This window comes from Syngnathus acus, chromosome 3 (assembly GCF_901709675.1).
Source record: "Syngnathus acus chromosome 3, fSynAcu1.2, whole genome shotgun sequence".
Lineage (NCBI taxonomy): Eukaryota > Metazoa > Chordata > Actinopteri > Syngnathiformes > Syngnathidae > Syngnathus > Syngnathus acus.
In genome coordinates this window covers 16,820,965-16,844,468 of record NC_051089.1, presented here as the reverse complement: position 1 = coordinate 16,844,468, position 23,504 = coordinate 16,820,965, and the positions used below count along the sequence as shown (strand labels likewise).

At 39.4% G+C, this 23,504-nt stretch overlaps 1 protein-coding gene across 6 annotated transcripts in view; it reads left to right on the top strand.

Annotated features, from left to right (window-relative positions):
* LOC119120183 (multiple epidermal growth factor-like domains protein 11) overlaps window positions 1-23,504 on the top strand; it is a 102,150-nt gene that overhangs the window by 44,318 nt on the left and 34,328 nt on the right. For all 6 annotated transcript variants that reach the window (XM_037246826.1, XM_037246827.1, XM_037246825.1 and 3 more), the window contains exons 6-9: window positions 15,699-15,945; window positions 16,361-16,481; window positions 16,560-16,696; window positions 22,733-22,945. In XM_037246826.1, coding sequence (XP_037102721.1) covers window positions 15,699-15,945; window positions 16,361-16,481; window positions 16,560-16,696; window positions 22,733-22,945 — 718 coding nt within the window. The remainder of the gene's footprint in view (window positions 1-15,698; window positions 15,946-16,360; window positions 16,482-16,559; window positions 16,697-22,732; window positions 22,946-23,504) is intronic.

Below are 23,504 nucleotides of genomic sequence, written 5' to 3'. Positions count from 1 at the left end.
CCACATGCGGAATCCCGAAAAAATAGAAACCTCGCAAAAGCCTTCCAGAACTTCGGATCTCGATGCGCACCGCCGCTGATGTGAATTGACACGTAGACCCAAATGCTTTCTTTTCCTTGCGACGTCACTACTGAGGCTGTTCCGCATCTGTTTCAGTGTGAACTGGGCGTTAGAGTGGATGGATGAAAGCAGGGACTTTTATGATTTTCATTCATTTGAGTAGTTTGGACCAGAATGTGCATTGAATTAAATCTGACATCTCAATGTGTTACAAGCAGAACACTAGCATCAATTTGGTTGTTGCTGGACAAACAACGGCTGTTCTAATTCTAGCCCAGTGAAGTGAGGAGACTGGATAGGATGGGAATTATGGACATAGCTGTAGCTTGGCAACAAAAGTGAGTACTACCTCTGTTCTTGCTGTTCAGTACAAATTAGCTAGAACAAAAATAAGTGGACTTTAGTCATGAATACAAGTAAAGCAATTTTGGTAACACATATGGCATAGGCCATATTTTAAAATAAAATATTTATAATAAAATAAAATATGGGCGCATCTAATAAAGGAAAAGCAAATAAAATCAAATATGAGCACATTTGATCCTTCTGCTTATCAGTTTTAGGATGTTAAACTTTGGCTGCAAGACATCTTAAAGCAACGATGCTTATGCCTCAATATTCACATGAGGTTAAGAAAAGCTTTTAAACGGAAGACAGGCCAAAGAGACCCTGCTGTGGTTGACAGATGTAAGAGCGCTGTGTTGGATTCGACGTGTGTCACTGTATGGTTTTTTTTCAGCATTCACAAATTTAGAGGCGTGCATTTAAGCATGTGTTTCTTACATGTAGTCGGTCACCTTCATTTTTTGTGTTATCTGCTTGAGCTTATGGGACAGAGTTCATGAGATGGGCAAAGTAAATAATTTATACAGGTCTTAAAGGTTAAGTTCTCTGTAAAATTGAGATGGACATGTGCTGGAAAAACTGGAAAAGTAGGCCCAAGTAAGACGTGACATGTTTTTTGAGGAGATGAATTTTCAATCCGCACTTGTGCATAAGCGGCGACTCTGCAGTCCTGAATGAGATGGGAAGGTCATCCTTCCACCGGGAGACGAGGGGAACAAAGTCTCAAGCTCCTACAGGCAATCATCGTAGGAAAGAATGAACTAAGCCGCTGGTTTGAGCTGATAGGCTGCTGTTGGCTAAATAGGAGACAAAGACCTCTGGGAACAGGCTGCAGCGTGGCCTTTCATGGAGATTTTTTTGTGCATTACAAAAAGGTACTAGGGTTCACTCACACAGTTCCTTCTGTGTTTGTATCTGTAAACTGTTGCTGAAGGACTAGCTGATTTGTTCAGGTTTACGACACAAATGATGTCATAATGGCCAAGACTCAGCACTGACACGAATGAATTAAGTTAAACTGATCAGTGCGACAAGCAAACACTGGTGAAATTAATTATGAGATAGAAGGAGATATCTGGTGCCTTTGTAGTCTTTGCTTTCTTGATAAGATAAGAGCACATGTCCTCTCAAACCTTCTGCAAGGACACGTGAAAACCACGACTGATCATAAAACAATCACAACTCCAACAGTTTTTTCAATATTTTGGACCAACATTGACTGTCAAGAATTAGGACAACGTCCGCAAAACATTGTAGAGGAATTAGTTTAACAACTAATCAGCTTCGAATCCATTTTGGTGACTGAGTCAATATGAGATCCTTCGAGTCCCCAAGAATTATAATGGCACCTCATTCTGTGTTCCTCTTTCTCCATGAAGCACAAAGCAGTCTGCTAAATGACAAAAAGAAAGCATAAAAAGAAAGTTCATTGAATTGTTTTCAATGTGTTCAATGGAAGTAGTTCAGCATCGCTGGAGGTCTATACTGTACTTAGTGGAATCATACTTATAATTGATCATTGCAGCATAGCTAAAACAAGTATGAAACTAAAGATAATGCAGGCTATGACAAAGGTGGTGAAGCAGTTTTTCCTTAACGTCTTGTTCACCTTAAATGTACATGTTTTGTAATTCAACACACTTTTCAATGCAAAAAATACTAGATTTCTTAGAAGACATTTTAAAACTGAGTCATGCTTGAACAACAGGCCAATAGCTTCTACCAACATTGAAGGGTTGAGCTGAGCGCTTAGTAATCAATATTTCACTTTTATGCTGACATAAAGCGTTCATACTATGTGAGGAGGCAGAAGATTGTGGGGCAACTTATTCATTTAACTCAATCCCCTCCTGCACCCCTGTTGAGATTTGTATCGATCACTGTGATCTGATCTCTGAACTCTGAGTACAATTGGGCGTGACGGGGCATTTGCGCCTCTGTGGGATGAAACATAGCCTGTTCCCAGTTACTTGTATGGTGCAGCTCTTTGCATGAAAATCAGGTTCACAGCAGTCCGAGTGCATACCGATTTGTCATTGCGGGAACAGAAATAGACTAGCGTGGGTCTATGTATTACACGGGTGTCAAACTCAAGGCCCGGGGGCCAGATACGGCCCGCCACATCATTTTATCTGGCCCGCGAAGACAAATTGTGCATCAAATTCGTGTCATTACTAGAATTGCAAATTGTTTTCACTTTCAATAATAATATCTTTTTTTTTTATATTTAATATTTAATATAAAATATTTAGTTTGTGAGCAAACTTGATGATTTCATAAAATGTGTTCAGTTACAATTGGCATGCATACACACACATCCTAACTAGAAGGAAGAAATTTTGCCCAGTGCGTTTTTGCATGCATGCTCACAACGTACGCTGAGAAGGTTCTACCTGCTTATATCAATGCATATAGCGTGAAATATGAAATATGAGCGTGAAACTGGACCACACTTCCAGAGAACTAACCACTGATGGTAATCGTTCTCTTCTTTCCATTGTTTGTTCATCAGTAAAAATGAAAACAGAAAAAATTAACACTTGCCAGTCACACCGTTGGCATCTTGGAAAAAGAAGGACCCCAGAAATCACACACACAAAGAAATAACTCCAAAATGAGCACTGTAGGGATATTGTGAGATTTTGCTGGATTAATTTAACAACTGAATTACCACTTTTTAAGATACTCAATCCTGACAAAAACAAAAAACACAACTCTACAAAAATGCAAAATAACAAATGCCCGTATTGGATGTATGTCATCACTGTTTGGATAATAGGAGTTGAAGGTATCATAGAGTTAAAACTTTCCAGTTTTCAGGCTTTTCTTCTAGTATGCAATATTTGTGACAGACAAGTGAAAATGGAGGGTATCCTTGACCACAAGCTAAGTAAGTTTTAACAGCAAGTTGTTGTCTGATAATATACATAAACAGCTTGACAACACACACACACGCACACACACACACACACGCACACACACATTAATTAAGATTGTTTGGCCGCAGAATACATAGTGGCTTTTAATCCATGCTTCATATCCCCAGAGGACAAACATATTTCACATTTAATCAAATAGGGTCAAGTCATCAAGTTATCAGCATTAATTAAAACAAACATTCTTACATGCAATTTTCTTTTAATGTTTGCTAGATTTGGGCTCGGCATCAAAATAGGGGCCCCTGATGTTGTGGGAAATGTATGAAACATATTTTTCCCTTTTTTCAAATGTCATAGTTGAAAAAGAATTCATTTGAAAAAACACTGAGTGGTTTTGTCCAAGCCCATTGATGAATACAAGAAATAAGAGGTGTTTCGATACTTTAATCCACGTAGCAGTTGGAGATACATAATCTACATGTTTTCCAAAGTATATAATTTTGTGCTTACATGGCTTTTAAAAGCACAGGGATTTTATCAGCAGTCATTTTGGTCTTTTATATCCTATGAAACCGTTTTCCAACCCCAGAAATGTCATCAATCATGTTTGTCTAAGGCGAAATTGAGAAATTCACTGGCAACTCACCTCAGGAACCTTTTATTAGCCATTTTCCCTCTAATCCCACGTGAGCTCACGTTTGCCAAACCTCGTGATGGACAAGCCATTAACGAGTAAAACAACTTGCCCAATCGACACTGCTTCCCTCCTCCTTCACTAACCACCCCAATTTCGCTCTCTAGCTGCACTCTGATTAATTTCCACAAAACATGTTTATCATCCACTGCTGCCTTTCAGCTGCAGTGACCAGCACAATAGATCCTTTCCACCTCAGAGAATTGATTTTTCTTTGACTTGAAAATAGCTAGAAATTATTCATTGGCTGTCTTCTTCGCTTTGGTCCGGAGATGAGGGGCACAGTAGCAGCATCCACAGTATACCCACTCCTCTTTAGTCAAAGTCAAAGTCTGCTTTATTGTCAATTTCTTCACATGCCAAGACACACAAAGAACTCGAAATTACGTTCCCACTATCCCACGGTGACAAGACATAGTACACAATATACATACAAGTAAACAACACAAAAAATAAAAACAAGAAGGCACAAACAATGAATAAGAATGATGAATAAGTAGTTTGCAGACTTGACTCTCACGACCAAAAAAAACATCTCTATCTCGAACCTGTCATATATTAATATGTTGAAAATCATTTTAAAACAATTCAATACTTGTGATTAAATACAGAACAAAGAGTTTGTGTACTTCTTTCTCAGCAACAGCAACACATATGTTTGTATCATCAGATTAGACTCAAAGCCAAGATTAACCTGACGTTGGACGTTGCAAAGTGTCTGGGCGTCGGATTGCGATAAATGTATTGATTACCGTTGTGATATTGGACCTCGTTTTCATCATTTGTTTTTAATGGGACCCTAATTGTCTGTAATTTTGAGATTGATGTGTGCCTCAGTTGTTGTAGTGTTGGTAAAATAATCCTCCTGCAAATTCACTTTTATGGTTTAGTCAAGTGGATGACTCTTCAGTAATGTGATCGGAGTCTGGCCTCTAACCCAAGCCAAATGGAGCCTTCAGCAAAACTCAGCTTTAAGGCTCACTTTGCATAAAACAAGATCATTAAAATATAATTAGCGTACATGAAAGCAAGGTGGGACATTTTCCAACAAATCCAAGTCAGTCAAAACTCATTGAGTAGAGTCTTGCCAGGTCTCATGCAACATTGGACAGTAAATATGTTGACAAAGTCTAATTACAGCGATTATACAAGCTTGAAACCCTGGGAGAAGGGCAGTGCAAGGAAAGTCCCATTAGTTGTGGATGAGTGAAATTTCCCTCAGTGTGGTCTCCATCAAAGAAAAATGTCTTGATCATCAAGATGCGCAAAGGCACAGACATAGGCACTGGCCAGTCAGTGTTCCTCTCAAGTGACACGCTGTGAGCTGTAAACTGTTTCATCCATGTAGCCAACCCATGCCCTCATCGACCTGTGTCCCAAACGACCTGAAATATGCTGCGACTAATTACAATTATTAATTGAAAATAGGAAATCAATGGTTGTGAATTAAACACAAGCGTGCACATAGGTTTATGGGTCATTCGTTGGCTAACAACTCAACTAGTTTGACATAGTTTTAAAGGGCAAAAAACCTGAGCATAAATTACAAGCAATTCATGTCTTCTTTTTATTGCTGTGACATTATCTGCAAGCTACTATACTGCACATACATGATGATCTACATTACTTGGCTTAGTACTTACCATGCTGTGGTTTCTTTTTGACAATATTACGTATTTAATCATTTGTCAAGGGACTCTGTGGCATTCTAAAAATTGCTCACTTGAAAATAGTTTTACACGACCAAGTATGTCAACTTGAATGAAGTGTTGTGCACTGCAGGGAAATAAATCGGTGCTGTTAAAAATATAAATGGATCGACCATCCAACTTTATATGGTCACTACTGTTCTCCCTATGTGAAACCCTTCATATAAATCTGTTAAGTTATACTGCTTTCAGGTAATACGTTGTAATTTAGTCATATAACATTTTCTTTTCCATCCCACTAATAACTGGATGATTAAATGACCAAATAATGTTCCTTTATTTTTGAAATCCCCATAGGAGAGCTACACATAATATAAAGTTTGCGTATTTTAGTTTACGGAACCAGCAAAAGCCTTTTGTTTGTTATAAATATAAAATTGTCGTATTTAACAAAGTATATTTTGCCTCTGTTGCCAGTAAAAGCCAAACTGACCCAACACATGTTTCTTACTACATGTTCTACTCTGTGTTTGCTTCACCTCTTGTTAAACCTCAAAGTGACAGATTTCACGGAATTAAAAATGGATGAAATGAGCGAGAGGCTGCCAGAGATACTATAGTGTATTTGTGTGTGTGTGCGTGTGTGTGCGCGTGTGTGTGTGCACGCGTGCCTGTTTGTTCTGATTGGTTCCTTCATTAGGAGGTTGCATGGCATTAAATTTTAACCCAGCATGGTGTGGGTTGGCTGACAGTTGCATCGATCTTTTACCTTTTGCCCGAGTTAACTGATCGCCAAGCCAAATGACAGATGACAGAACAGCTTCATGAGCGTTTATTCATTCATGCAACAAGCCATAACAGTTCAGAGTACGAGTCTCCGGTCAGTATCTGTCTGCCATGCTACATGATGCTCATACTTTTAAGAATTGGCAGGGGTGTTTTTTTTATGGTTTCTGGAATAATGTTTTTGTTATACCAAATAAGAACATAAACAAAAAGGCAGCACCAAATAAAGGCTGAAGTAAAATCATTGCAGAAATAAGAAATAATTTATTGAAATAACCCAATTCCGGAATTCAAGTGTTAGCACAGAACCATAGGCAGACGTAAGAATCGGAATAAATAAAAATAACTGCAATATCCTAAATGTCGTATATCTACATATAAACTCTGTCTTAACTCTAATAACGAATTAGGAGAGCATAATAACAATCATGTCATTGTTGCACGTCACATGTAATTTAAAAATAGACTGACAACAGCGTAAAAATAAATTGAATAAATGTATTTAGTGTGCAATGTTAAGTGGTGAAGGTAATTGCTTGTGCCAGCAGCTAATGAAATTGCTGGGAACATATTGTAAAAAAACAAGATAAAAAAAACAACACACACACAGTTGATAGAGTTAATATTTGGATGCTGGCTCAATGGAGCTCTCACAAAGCAGATTGAATGCTCTCTGCATGGTCTTTTCCCCTTTGTTTGCTGTTCTAGTTTGTATTTTCTGTAGTTACTTGGTTTGAAGATTCTTATTTGGTCTAATTTGGTTGAATTTTGATTTATTCATTTGATTTACTTGAATGACGTTTCCTTTTAAATAAACTTATGCACAGTCGCTCTCCCTTTTTGTTATGGCCTTTGAGTCCAGGTCTAATGAGGTCATTAAAATGAGGTCATTAATTCGTGGCTCATCCCTAGAAAGCTTGCATTTTTCCAGTATGCCAGGCAATGGCTGATGTGATGTGATTAAAGTGTTCAACAGTTCCTGGATGATAACAGTGCAAAGTTGAGTCTCGGGAATGAACTCGCTAAGAATAAAAATCGGTTTAGTAGTCATGTCATGTGAAACCACTGAGTAAAAAGTAATGACGATTCACGGGTGCTAGAAAATAGTATATTCATTTTGCAGCATAGATATGATGGGCCCAAAGTGATCATTTTTCACTGGACTCCAAATCCTCTGCTCCCATGTAAGTCACTGCCCTCAAACCAGGTTCTGCTGAGGATCATGCTCAGAATTCATAGAATCAATCCATGCATTCTGTTTAAATTAATCTCAGGGCACACTGATATCGTTTTTGTTTAGCATTTTCCTGAAAGAAAAACAACTCAACCAAATGAGTGCCACCTGATAATGGCTAATGAATGAGCTGACATTTGCATAATTTCTTCTCGTGTCAGGAATAAGTTGCGCAATGAAACCCTTTTTGTCACAAATAACTGGAAAGAAGAGATAGAGCAGCATTTTAATTTCTTGTGATTTTGTAATCAAGTTTATAAACATTGCACTCATGACCTCATCCCTTTCGGTCTCTAAGTACAACTAAGTCGAGTCACAGTTAGGCAAGTGATCCGACAACAGGACAATATGTCAGGAAAAGTGGTCAGAACTATTAAAAATTAATTACATTTGTCTGTAGATTTGCCGTCATCTGTGTCATGGGAATTCACAAAAGTTGAGTGGAGGACTCTTCTTGGCAGTTGAAGCTGCCTTTGATCCAAAGTCTTCTTCATTTCTAAATTTTAGGTTTGTTTGTTTCTGGGGATGCTGACATTGAGAGGTTTTGTTCTTTATTGTTGTTATAATAACGTCAGATCAGGCACCTGATAATACACTATACAGAAAATTTGAATATTGTGATAAAGTTCTTTATTTTCTGTAATGCAATTAAAAAACCAAAAATGTCATATATCTGGATTCATTACAAATCAACTGAAATATTGCAAGCCTTTTATTATTTTAATATTGCTGATTCGAGTGAATTAGACGATTCAAATGATTAGTTGAATACCCTACTAGTATACTTTTTCATGTTATTCTAATATTTTGAGATAGGATATTTGAGTTTTCTTAAACTGTATGCCATAATCAGAAATATTAAAATAATAAAAGGCTTGCAATATTTCAGCATAACATTTTCTCATTTACAATGGCGACATAGTGTGTTACTGATGGTAGTGTTTGTTACTTTGGTCCCAGCTCTCTGCAGGTCATTCACTAGGTCACCCCGTGTGGTTCTGGTATTTTTGTTCATCGTTCTTGTGATCATTTTGACCCCATGGAGTGAGATCTTGCGTGGCCAAATCGAGGTCATTATTGACCAAATACGTATTTTCCACCATAATTTGAAAATAAATTCTTTAAAAATCAGACAATGTGATTTTCTGGATTTTTTTTTCGTTTTGTCTCTCATAGTTCAAGTGTACCTATGATGAAAATTATAGGCATCTCTCATCTTTCAGGTGGGAGAACTTGTACAATTGGTGGCTGACTAGATACTTTTTTGCCCCATATATTTTTCACCTTTGTTGCTACCCCATTTGGCTGCACATATTGCACATGCCAGAATCCGCCCCTACTCCAGAGTGTAACTCCACAATTGATAAACTGAGAACTATTCCTTACTGAATAAGGCCTTGTCAAAGGGTATTATTCTGTTCTTAATTTACTTGGGAAAAAAAGTTCTGCTTAGTGCCAGCAAACTCCTCTTGATCAAAGTCATTAGTCATTTGATTTTGAGTCATTGCTACTGAATAATTGAGGCTTTGTATTTGACGATGCTTGCTCCTGAGCTAAGTGTAATAAAGAGTATTCCCCTCACTGAGAAGGAGACAGAAGATGATAAATAAAAAAATAGAAGCCTGGAGAAATAGTTGTGTAAAAAATGGGAGGAAATAGAGAATTGGATGATGCTGCTTCTTTTCCAGTTTGTTCTGCGCTCTGTCCAAATATTCAATATAATACGTACAATGCTGCTCATCCCTGTTTGGCTAAGGTGCTTGGCACTCAAACTCTCTGTGCGTTAACTCCCTTCTGAGGAGTGCTGCTTTGCCTATATGTTGTATAGCAGGAAAGTAATTGACAACCTTTTCGTACCACAGATTATTCAACATTGTGCAGTAAGATTTTTAATACTTAATATCTCCACTAGTCAAGACCTACAAGTTCTGATTCATACCAGCCTTAAATTAATTTGAATTTAAATGAGATATGCGAAAGAGAAGATGCCTATTTAAGTTTTATACCTACATTTGTCCTATTTACTTGAAGCCAGCAGAAAACAACATTCAGGTTTAGCTTTTATTAAGTGTTTATTACAACATAATCAATGCTAATTTTATTTTATAGCAAAAACGCAGCAGCTGAACTTATTAAAACAAGATTGCTCAGGTTCCAGACAAATGTTATTGGAGAATCTAGGTGGTATTCACATTTATCTAAATCTCTCAAGGTTGCAGGAATCCTCAAGAGTAAAGAAAACCCAATAAACAAGCGTTGCAGGCTTAAAAGTGTTTTTGACTACTTTTAATTGTTCAATTCCAAAAAAAACTCATTGGTCAATACCCATCCATCATCGATCCATCTATCGATCCATCTATCGATCCATCGATCCATCGATCCATCGATCCATCCATCCATCCATCCATCCATCCATCCATCCATCCATCCATCCATCCATCCATCCATCCATCCATCCATCCATCCATCCATCCATCCATCCATCCATCCATCCATCCATCCATCCATCCATCCATCCATCCATCCATCCATCCATCCATCCATCCATCCATCCATCCATCCATCCAGCCAGCCAGCCAGCCAGCCAGCCAGCCAGCCAGCCAGCCAGCCAGCCAGCCAGCCAGCCAGCCAGCCAGCCAGCCAGCCAGCCAGCCAGCCAGCCATTTGGTGGGGTACACCCTGAACCGCTCACATAGACTTAGATAAACAAGCATTCACACTCACAATCACAATTATGGACAATTTGGAGTGGTCAATTGTCCTACCATGCATGTTTTTTGGGAATTTGGGAGGAAACCGGGGAACCTGGCAAAAATCCACACAGGCACAAGGAGAACATGCAAACAGGAAGGCCAGAGCCAATATTGAACCCTGCACCTTCAAACTGTGAGGCCAACGTGCTAACCAGTGTTCCACTGTCCAAAGGTTAGACTCCAGAATCTTCATTGAGGCGCATGTTATTTTTTATGTCTTTATTTTGCCACAATTTGTTCCATTTGGCTCAGAACATTTACTGTTCCTATCATGAACACAAAGAATGGGAGAATTAGCTATGTGATGAACATACTGTTGCGTTTTGTTCAAGATGGAAAACAAAGATGTCGGGTAACAGTTGGTTCTTTATTTGTAATATCTTGGGTTGTTTTACGGCAGTCAGTACACAAGGCACTTCCGCAGATGAAAAAACAACGTCATAGTTCCGGTCAGAAGGCGTTATAGTGTCCGCAAGCAGGAATAAGGAAGAGAAGGGAGGAAGAAAGAAGGAAAAAAGTTCTTATTAGATAGACATCTGTTCTGTTATCACCTGAATGTCCTGTTATCTCCTGAATATTTTGTATCTATGTGTCATGAAGTTACTGAGCTAGGCCTTATATGTAATTACCACCTCTGTGTGCTGTGTCTGTGCTCTGATGGAGCAACTATGTTTGTATAAATTCATAAGAGTATTTACACATTGATTGACATAATAAATTCATAGGAATATTTACACATTGATTGACAGGACTGATTTATTTACGCATTGATTGATATGAAAAGTATAAAACTATAAAAAATATATATACATTCGCATAAACTACAAAAAATATGTACATATTACTTTTGCTCTCTCTTCAATACATAAAAAGCTTTCAGGGTCTTTTCAGTTTTGTATCCCGCTCGGTAAGAGCATAATGGTGGCTAAATGGTTCTTCTGTGTTTCGAAGCAAGGTTTCAAACCAGTTGTGTGTGATTAATCTTCTGAGAGCAGTGAGTTGTAAACATTTCAGAAAAGGCTTCAATGTCTTCAGACCAAGCATTATTCTCACTGAAGCACTAACCCAGAGACGAACTATAGTTTTAAAAGTTCATCGAGTGCTGTGTATGAACATCTAAAAGGTAAAGAGAAAAACATTATCAGAACCTGAAGTAGCATGTGTGATTAAAAACTAGGACTGTCTGCATTATAAAATAACATCTTCAATCTGTTCTATCCTATTAATTTACGGTACTTTCATGTTTGTTGTCTCACCAGTAGTATTTGCATTGAAGATATGCAACACAAGAGGTGGCAAAAACATGGCTGAATAACCAACTGATTTCCTTTTACCGTAATTTCCGGACTATAAACCGCACCGGACTATAAACTGCACCAGCTAAAATCCGGGGATATTTTAGTTTTTTTCTTATATAAACCGCACCGGACTATAAGCCGCACGTGCACACGCGTTTTTTACAAAGAAAGACAGTAGACAGAAAGCCTTTTTAAAGTTTTAATAACATACTTTAACATGTCTTTCTAAACATTGCCTGTGACGCAGCAGTAGTACCGCAGCAACACGGAAGTGTGCACGCGAGTTATTAACAAAGAAAGACTGGACACAGAAAGCTTTTTTAAAGTTTTAATAACATACCTTAACATTTCTTTCCAAACACTGCCTGTGACGCGGCAGTAATACCGCAGCAACACGGAAGTAACACAGCACGAATAGGACTGGATTAAAAAAAAACATACCGGTAAAAGTCACTGAGACGCGGCGGTAACACAGCAGCAACACGGTAGCACAGCACTAACAGGGCTGATTAAAAAAGCATACAAGTAAAAGTAAAAAAAAGAGCTTCATCGTCTTCATCTTCCTCCTGTGCATTGAAACCATCGAAGTCTTCCGATTGGAATAGCGTTAGTTATCCTTTGCCACACACTTTCTCAGTATCTCTTTCGTCGTCGGTTTTATGCATTTCTTCTAGCATTTTCCATGATGAGAGTCTGTTCATGCTAATTTTATTCATGCACGAAGCGCTAAATTACATTAAACTAGCGAGCGACACGTATAGCTCCAGAGTAGACGGGACCACGAAATAAAGAAAAGGGTGAAGCAACACAATGTCATCAACATCGACTGCCTTTAGCTTAAAAGCGGCATCATATGCATTTCTTTTGTCCCCCATAATGACGGTTTGTGTATAAAAGCTTCCTTTCAGTAATGTCCGTCTTGATCTCGTTCTGTCTCTTCTTTGTGTGAATTATACGGCACTATTTGCCTGGCGGATGGACATGCGAGCAACACACCACTTTTCTCCCCAGTGACCGTGTCCATATATCCCTCCGCCCAGCAAAGCGGTGCCGCACAACAGCGGTCCACAGCCTTTTTACGAGTGTATAAAAGTGATCAAGTCATCACAGAAATCACGGAAAAAATCATATATAAGCCCCCCATAATGACGGTTTGTGTATAAAAGCTTCCTTTCAGTATTGTCCGTCTTGATCTCGCTCTGTCTCATCTTTGTGTAAATTTTACGGCACTATTTGCCTGGCGGATGGACATGCGATCAACACACCACTTTTCTCCCCAGTGACCATGTCATACCCCTCCGCCCAGCAAAGCGGTGCTGCACAACAGCAGTCCACAGCCTTTTTACGAGTGTATAAAAGTGATCAAGTCATCACAAAAATCACGGAAAAAATCATATATAAGCCCCCCATAATGACGGTTTGTGTATAAAAGCTTCCTTTCAGTATTGTCCGTCTTGATCTCGTTCTGTCTCATCTTTGTGTAAATTTTACGGCACTATTTGCCTGGCGGATGGACATGCGATCAACCCACCACTTTTCTCCCCAGTGACCGTGTCATACATCCCTCCGCCCAGCAAAGCGGTGCCGCACAACAGCGGTCCACAGCCTTTTTACGAGTGTATAAAAGTGATCAAGTCATCACAAAAATCACGGAAAAAATCCTATATAAGCCGCACCGGACTATAAGCCGCAGGGTTCAAAATTTGAGAAAAAAGTCGCGGCTTATAGTCCGAAATTTACGGTAATCTTCTGAAATAATTTGTCGGGGTAGAAAATCATTCTAATTTTGTTTATTTATTTTACATTTTTCAAAATGGTTGATTATCGTGATATCGCTAGTCACACTTTAAAATCACAAATTGGGTAGACACAATTGACTATCTGATGTTTGTATGTAGGTGTGCGTGTGTGCAATTGTTTAAACAAACATCAGCAGCTTAGTTGATTGAATTGCTAAGCGGCTACAAAAAATATTCTACACCACTCAGAATAGTAATGTGTATACTGTATTACAGTTTTTCTCTATTGGTTTGGCTCATTTCTTGAAACAGAAATTACATTCTCAAAACTCTAAGATCATTTGGCATAACATTCTTACAGTTCAGCACAACACTATAGCTAACCTCCAAAAGTACATCTCTTCTGAAACTGTTCACCCATGCTTCAGACCTGATTCCTTTCCCGTGTAAACAGCCAGTGCCACCCAAATGGCAAAGATCCTTCTCAATTGCCCTGGCTCATTTCAACACTCTTTAGTATGTTTTGCAACACTAAACTGGATGGTCCAGCAAAACACCATGGTTCACCAGCAAAAGCTCATATCTCTTCAAAAACAGTTCACCCATGTGTCAAAATGAAGTTTCTTTCTCATTCAAATAGTCAGTGCCCCCAAAATGCATCGTCCTTTTGGCATTGTGTGAGCACTACAAGTCAAAATATTAAGGGGTTTTGTCACTACCTAACAGAATACAATAGTGTATAAAACTGAAGGAAAAAAAGTTTCACAGCAAGATCTCAAGTAGCCTCAAAGCTTTGACATCACACAAAATACCAACCATGTTTATTCACTCAAATACTGTGAAGTATGTAACTTTCATGCAGTATAGTATTGTCGAAGGAAAAGAAAAATATACACAGCACACATATACTGCAATATCAAGACATAAACAAAAAACAAGCAAATTAATGTGGCCTACAGTGTACTGTAAATAAATCTACAGTTTACAGAAAACACTATAGCAACTCTTTACTGATCGCTGTCCTCCCCCTCCCGCTCACCCGCCTGCTCCCCCTCCGCCGCCCCTCACTCATGATCACTGTCATGGCCATCCTCGCCCTCCTGTACTGCAGGGGGTATTTGACAGAAAGGACAGGGAAATACTGAACATTTACTGCACTGAAATGTTAGTATGTATTACAGTAGTACAGTAGTACTTGTTAGTACGTATTACGGTAGGCTACTGTACTGCTGCAGTTTTTAGCTAAAATGTTAATGTCAGATACAGTAAAACAAATACTTGGGAATCTGAAATCAGGTAAAGGGGGAACAGAAGCCAAAAAAGTTAAGGAACCACTGCTTACAGTATTTACAGTTAAGGTTATGACAATAAACAAGCACTAACTGACTTACTTCTACAAACTGGTACCGTAGCTCTTTCACTCTTTCAGAGTTCCTTTCAAAGGGTAACCTATAAATTTGTTTCATGGTCATGTGATGCTTCTTCAATTTCCAGTCTATTGTGGAGATGCTTATGGAGTTGGTATTTTGGAAAATGGCATTGTCTTCAATGATGGCACTGCAGATCTGTCTCAATGTGACAGATCTCTTGTTCTTGGTGATCACTGAGAAGTTTTCGTCTGCCACCCATGCGAGGTTGTCCTGCAATCCTAGATATAGAAATCAAAGGACAACTCTATATTACTGTACAGTACCATTCGTATTTGTATGCCTTGAGTTTTTCTTACAGAATGAGTAACCAATGTAATTGTATTGTTGTTGTTTTTTGTTTCGATTGTTTGTCAATTTGGGTGTCACTCGCTGCCCGCATTTTGTGTATTTGCGTTGTGCTTGGTTTTGGCTTAGAGCTGGGCTTCATTTATTGCCAACCTCCTCTCAAACCCAGTTGTTACTCTCTTCTTCGTCCCGAGACGAATGCGAGTCAGTGGTAACAGATTCGTACGTATATCATATACGTATGTATGTTTCTTGTTTGTTTGTTTGTTTGTTTGTTTGTTTGTTTGTTTGTAACAGCAATGGTTTAATTTAGCTTGAAAGTATCCATTCCTTCGGGATTATTTTCTTGAGCTCCTCACCTATACGTCTCCAATCCTCCAGTATTTGATTTATACATAAAAACATGCATTTATTGCCCCAAAGCATTTTTTAATTATTTTATTATTGTTAATACTCACAGGCTTTTTTTGATTGAGACCACAAATATTGATGAATGTTCAGTAATAAATAATGTGTTCATTTCCCCACTACTTTGTGTTTCTCTAGCCTGTGAAAGTGACTTCTGGGGTCCCCACTGCACTAATCGCTGTCAGTGTCGGAACGGGGCCAAATGTAACCCAATCACGGGAGCCTGCGTCTGCACAGATGGCTACCAGGGCTGGCGTTGCGAGGAGCCGTGTGAGCACAACTTCTATGGCAAGGACTGTCTGCTCGAGTGCCAATGCCTAAACGGTGCAACATGCCACCACGAAAGTGGCGAGTGCTTCTGTGGACCCGGATACACTGGGGCATTGTAGGTTGCTCGTCATTGTTGTGAATGCCTTTAACTGGATTCTGCTTGATTTGACTTGCTGTACATTCAGAAAGTATTCAGACTCCTTTCGATTTATCATATTTAGTAATATACTAAATAATTCAATTGTTTTCTGTGTTGTGGACTCTGTACTGAATCACTAATCAATAATACGTATATTTTATGACAACTTTTACAGGAAAAAAGTCATTGGTAATTCATACTACTCTGCATCGTGTGTTGCTATCCTAACAACTGTGTCTGCATCTGCGTGATATATTTATTCACTATATATCAATATGAAATGACCAGTCTAAAATTAATCACTTTACATGACTGTATTTCAAAATTCCATTTTTCCATTTCATATCTAACATACTAGTTTGTAAAATGTAGCAATGTTCTTTGGGTCCAGTTGCAAGGACCCTTGTCCACCAGGGAAGCATGGCCCCTTGTGCGAGCAGCGCTGTCCCTGTCAGAATGGCGGAACGTGCCATCATGTGACTGGCGCATGCTCCTGTCCTGCTGGTTGGGTGGTATGATGAATTTTTAACCCTTTGTTTTAGACAAAAAATCCGCATTAACCAGTGTAAGGTTTTGTCATCCTTTCTCAGGGTCCTGTGTGCGCACAGCCGTGTCAGTTTGGCTCATTCGGCATCAATTGCTCCCTGGAGTGCACGTGTCGTAATGGAGGCCTGTGTGATCACATCAGCGGCCAGTGCCAATGCACTTCTGGCTACATTGGAGAAAGGTACAGGACATTAACAGACAAAAAGATTATGTTAAAAGATGATCTAACATTTAGTACAAATTACTTTGGGGAATAACATAAATCCACTACACACATTGACAAAGTTTAATTAGTATTTTCTTTTCTTTGAAGTTATTTGTAAGGAACTCCGACTTGTTAGCGTGAAAAATGTGTCTCCTCATGACAACATCAATACATTGACATACTTTCAATTGCACAGAATTTGTACTTGTGTCTCTCAAGCGATTCACGGCAACGCTAAGTGGGGAGTCTCCTGTGTCATATTGTCCCTTTGTCACTGTCATTCTGTCACTTCCGTATTCCTCCTCCACAAGCTGTCACAAAGCCTGCAACAACGGTGCAAGTTTTAAGTTTAAAAAGACTTACGGTATTGGCCCGAATATAAGATGACCTCTATTATAAGACGACCCCCTTTTCAAGACTGAAGTTTGAAAAAAGACTTTTTAAACACCAAATTTAATTTTTATACAGAAAATCATTACATTTGAAACAAATGATTATAACAATATATTCGAGAGAAAACGCATGTCATTTTGCCTCATTCAAATCATGCAAAAACTGTCTATCATATCTTAATATCTGAACATTTAAATATGTAAACTAAAGTGCAATCACATTTGTAAATGAATGGCTTCTGGTTTTTGAAATGTAAATAAACCAATCTACTGTGATAAAACAATAAAATTGCAATAACTCCATTAACCATCAAAGTGAAGTCTAACTGTAACTGTAGTCTTGAAACAAATCTGAATAAGGAAAAACATTGCAATGAAATAATGCAAACTGCTACCGCTATCGTTGGAGAGCCTGAGGATCGTATAGGGGGTTGGCTCGGAGCTGTCAATCAAACGGCGCGCACACGAAGCAAACCGCGATCGGATAAACGGCACAACAGTGGACAGTAGCAACAATGAAATGTATATACTCACTTTGTGTCAAAGACGCACACGATCACAGCAACATACTCAGTCGATACCAGCAACCTTTAACTTACCGCTGCGCACAAGTGAATGGGTATAATGTCTAGACCCCGAATGTAAGACGACCCCCACTTTTTCGGTCTTATTTCAATGCAAAAAACATCGTCTTATATTCGGGCCAATACGGTACTTCTGCAAGGATCTCACTCTGCATTGTAGCCTAAGGTAGAATCAAATCCAGTCCATTATTGCAATGTTGTACAAGATGTTATACGGTGGGCATTCTAAAGCTGTTCCCTCTGGGGCAGTTTTTTTTTTCATTTTCGTAGTAATAAACATTTAAAATGTGTTACTCTCCTTTTTTAATAAAGACATAAAAAAATAATAATAATAAAACAAGAAGTTGAATGCTCCCCAAAAAAACAAGGTTGTTAGACTGCACTTGACCCTCTAGGAACAATTACACAGACGTACAAAAAAACACTTCCGGCCAGCCACAGTCCGTCCTTTTTTTAACTTTCCCTTCCTTCGTCCTTCATCCGCAAAAAGGGTGTCGTCTGGGATGGAATTCCCACCTGTTTGTTTGTTTGTTTGTTTGTTTGTTTGTTTTTAGGCTGTTTATTGGATCTATCATGTCTCACATTTGACGAGTGGTGTGTGTGTGAGGCGGGGGGGGGGCTATAAAACCAAAGTTAAACGTTTATTGTCAACATCATTATAGGATATTATTTACACACAATTAGATTCATCACCTCATCACTATTCATCCTTCACACAGCCACTGGAAACAGAAATGTAATTCAGTCCAAATGCAGGCAGACAAGAGCTGAGAAATTCACAACACTGCATTAAATGTGTCGACTTCAGGCAAAATGCTATACCACTTTTGTCTATTTGGCGCCGCGATAACCAATGAAAACTGGAAGTTGTCTAATAGGCCTTTAAAAGCAGTAGGATTCTATTTGTCATACACTAACCTATTATATAGATATATATAGATTTGTTGATTGGCTTTTTACCAGCATTTATTTAATGCAGCTTTAAGCTGACCCTTAAATACACAGTCACTATTATTCTTAGTGTCACATTATTATGCATTGGTACCATGTAACCCTGTGCTATGTGTCGCATGCAGAGAAGGAAAACTCTTGTTAAAAAAAATAACTGATGCCTTGTAGCAACATCTCCTTAGATCATTGGCTTCAGAAGTTAACCTTGAGGAAAAATCTGGAGTTTGAGTCCTATAGGCAGTTTGAGGTTGCCTGCCATTCCACTCTGGCAACTCCTGCGACGTCGATAGTTCCAAACTGTATGGGCTCGGCATTCCGCTTGGACCAACCATCACAATGGAGGGGGGGGTCGTGGTAACTAGGCAACCGGTGATCCTCCATATCCCCCATGCTCTAGCCCAGGGGTGGGATGGGATGTGGCTCTTTGCGGTACACAGTAAAAAAATGTGGCTCTTAGTCTCTGACTGGTTGGCCACCCCTGCTCTAGCCTGCACCTGGAGAGGACACTAGAGTTTTGCTTCACACTATTGAACCAACACAGGAAGCAGCAGTCTACCGGTTATAATGCTTGATTGGCGTAGAGCATGGCGCCAGGGGTTGCTTCTAATGGTGGGAGAGATATTCACATCTCATTGGAGAGCGACTACCCGCCCAAACTGGGCAGCCCCCGGCCAATACCCTGCTGTCCCTCCATGGTCTGCCTTCTTCATTGGGTGCATGGGGATTAGGTGACAGATGATAAGCAGACCGCAACATCTGCACCAACCAAAAACACAAAAAGTATGAGACCATGTTGGAACAACTGGCTTGTTGGAACGTCCTCACAATGTCCAACGGACTCTGAGTCCCTTTCGAGTTCACCTTGCTGAAGATGGTTGAAAGGATGGGAACAACTGCTTACTCTCTGTCTGCACACCTCTGCTGGTCCATTCACTCTTATTAGTGCCTGACTTCTACACCTGAGGCAAAAGATGGATTTTATACCAATTTGTTGGACGTTCTTCCAGACGAAGCCCCAACACAAAGTCCTTGCGGCATCCTCGCTCCAAACACTGGCACCAGCTCGACATGATCATCACCAGGCGCACAAGCCTCAAACAGATGCTTCTCGCCCGCATCTACCATAGCGCACACTGCTGTTCACTGGGATGCTGCAAGATCCGCCTGACACCAAAGCAACTCTATCGTGCCAAGCCACTTGAGAAGCCGCGCATTGACACTACCAAGGTGCATTATGGAGCAAAGCTTGAAGAAGTTCTTTGAAGGTGCCATTTCTGCCGACCACCAATGCTGCATAGCCTCAGAAACTTGGAGCCCTCTGTGTCACAACCCGTCTCGTTTCGTTTCCTTGTGTATATGTTGTCATGGTTTCGGTCCGCGTCTTTTCCCCCAATAAACCCTGGTCCAAGCTGCATTTGGTCGCCCGGCTCCATTCCATTCGTGACACTCTGCCTGTTCCACCACCAGCTGAAGGAGTGTGAAGACAAGTTCACACACTAGGCCATTAAAAAAAGAGAGCCAAGCGAAAAGAGAACAAACAAAGAGACCCGATTGCAACCAGCCACATCTGCTTCATGTGCAGTAAAGACTTCCACTCTCGTATTGGTCTCACAAGCCACATATGTACGATGCAGTTCAAACCGCATCACCACAAACTTACATTGTCAACTCTGAATGAAGGAGGCCTGAAATAAAAATATGCATTGATTATACACATCCTAAGATAGAGTAATAATCAAATGGGACCTTCTCCCAGCTGATTAGTTCATGTCTTTACCTAATTTATTGTATTCATACATGTATTTGCCTTGGTGAGAAAGTTTAATACATTTATCCATTAATTAATATTGATATAATGCCATAAATTGCCTCAAAGTGGAGATTACCCATACTCTGATTTTAAGATGGAGCCTGCCCACATTCTCCAGGGGGCACATTTGCATGCAGTCTTGAGACTGCTATAATATGATGCATTATAGGAATCAGGAATAGTCATCAATTCATTTATTAGTACTTGGTGTTTGAGAAAAGCATTTCTCAGCATTCCCTTTGTTGAATGATTTTACTTTTTTTTTTAGTAACTCGTATATTGATATCAAGAGTTTACTGTTCTTCCATCATCACAATAACTGAAAGAGCAATTTTGAAGCTTCATATCTCCCTCTGTTGTCCTCAGCATCTTTTTTCACTCTTTCCACCGTTACTCCCATATTACATCCATTTATTTCAGGCCAGACAGGTAAATTAAACCACACGGAATAATTCCCTGAGTGAGTTCTCTTCCACTCTGTCCACGTTGTAATGGAATTAGCAAAGATAAGGGTTTCAAGTAAGTTAACGTGATGTGAACATGATACCCAACAGATATCCTTAATAAGACAATTTAATTGAGTGATTTGTCTATTTCTCAGTGGTTTCAAATAGCAAACGTGTTGAGCATGTAACTTGGCTTTCAATTAGCATAAACAATGTTCTATCAGGATGGTACGATGGGGCACTGCTTAGCACATCCACGTCACAGTTCAGAGGTTCAGGGCTCGATTCCAGCTCTGGTCTTCCTGTGTGGAGTTTGCATGTTCTACCCATGCTTGCGTGGGTTTCTCTCGGGTACTCTGGTTTCCTTCCACATTCCAAAGATAATATGGTAGGTCGATTGACCACTCCAAATTGTCTATAGGTGTTATTGTGAGTGAGAATGGTTGTTTGTCAAGATGTGCCCTATATGGGTAACCTACCACTCCAAGAGCGCTGTTATATGCTCCAGCACACACGTGAGATTTAAAAAGATTTACTCGCAACGACCTGCTGTGTCTTAAAGAGTAAATTAAAAATGGAATGTGTCACATTTAATCAGAAGTCATAAACATTTTTAGGGGTAGTTTTTATCTTATTTTCTCTCTCGTTTGTGTCCCATTAACTCTGCCAAGGATGTTGTGTTGTTTTTTATTTCATGTGAAGAGCGGATCGATTAACTAAGGCTGAACAGTTAACAAAGGGGAACAAAACCACACATCTAGTACTTTATCTGGTTCCACAAGAAAATGGGGCAGTTTCTTGACCCATTCCTCCACAAATTCGGTTGATTGTTGTGCATTACTGCACAAGCAAGCACACATACTCCATATAAAGTCAAAACTTTGTACAATGAGGTCGTACAATAAGAAGTTACCAACATCAGGGGTGTGTTGGCCTTTAGGAAAATGTCAGTAAATCTCTTACTAACACCCAGTCTAACCCTCCTCCATGCTGCAAGTCACCAAACTCCCTAAAGGCCTAAAAGTTAAAATTTTAGTAATGTTATAGTATTAACAAAGGTCACAACAATGTTGTGACCCTAATATATATTTTGTGAAATAGATTTGTCTGATCCATGTAATTCATGAGCCAGAGTTCACTCATGCGCCTTCCCGTCCATAGAGTCACTTTGTAAGCTCTGACCTTGAGTCCTGCTGACGTTGCCAGCATACTGTGTGTCCCTTTGGCCTTAAAACTATTTGAATGTGGTTAATAGTACAATTTATGTGAGCTAAAAGAAACTTGGTAAATGTGGATGAGACCTTGACCCTCTCCTTATGAAATACATTTCAAAGTAAGATTAGCATCATATTTAAGTTCCAACTAAACGCCGGAGGAGCAGTATGCGTATTATCTTCATTTTGATCTCATGTCTGTCAAGTAGATCCATTGGCTGGCCTCTCTGCAGTGTCTCTCCACAAATGAAATTGATTTGATACAATTTTGCTGCATGAATTATATAATATGTAATTCGTGGTCTCACTTCTGTGTGGAGTTTGCATGTTCTCCAGGTGCTCCCGCAATCCAAAAACATGTAGGTGAGACAAATTAACCACCTTAACTTGCCCATAGGTGTGAATGAGAATTGTCTGTGTGCCCTGCTGTGAATGAGAATTGTCTATGTGTGCCCTGTGATTGACAGGTGAGTCCATGGTATACCACACACCTCTTTCCCAAAGTCAACGCAGACATGCTCTAGGTCACTTATGAATGACCCTGTAAAGAATAAGTAGAATATTTTTTGTCTGCTCTTTGACCAATTTAGTGTCCCTTAATTTATGTGATCACAGGTGCCAGGATGAATGTCCAGTCAGCACTTACGGGCCTCAGTGTGCCCATAAATGCGACTGCCAGAATGGGGCGGAATGCTACCACATCAACGGGGCCTGTCTTTGCAATGAGGGATTCAAGGGTCCAAGCTGCCAAGACCGCTTCTGTCCAGCTGGAATATATGGACTCCTCTGTGACAAGGAGTGCCCCTGCAAAATGGCAAACACACTCAGGTGATCAAGTCAAGGCTCCCAATACACCTAAATCTCGATTTTGCTTGCTTCAATCCTACATGACTTTCTTTCCAACGTGGTTTGGTCATGGACTCCAATTTTTTTCATCATTAGTACATTTTCAAGTAGTATTTTAAATGGATTATATAAGGACTGCACAAAGCTAAATTACTAGCGTGTAAAGCTTAGCGCTAGCGATTTGATGAATTTCCGTGACCTATTTAAAGACTTAAATTAACGTAACAAAGGACCCCTTTGGCTGCCTAAAAACATATCTATTCTATTCTATGCCTTTCTAAATAAAACAAGACTTTCCATACAACACGCTTTCGGGGTTAACGCGATTTAGGTGTATATACTATACAATTGTTTATGAAGCTTTTTAAATGCAGCAACTGCTTTTTTACAGGCGTTCCATCCGGGAGTGTTGAAAAAAAATTGTATTGTAAACGTAGTCCAGAATGTAGTGATTTAATCTAATATTCTGTGATGAACAGCAAGTCATCTCAATTCAACAGTTTCTGCAGATAATAGGAAAGCCATTATGATAAGAAAAAAA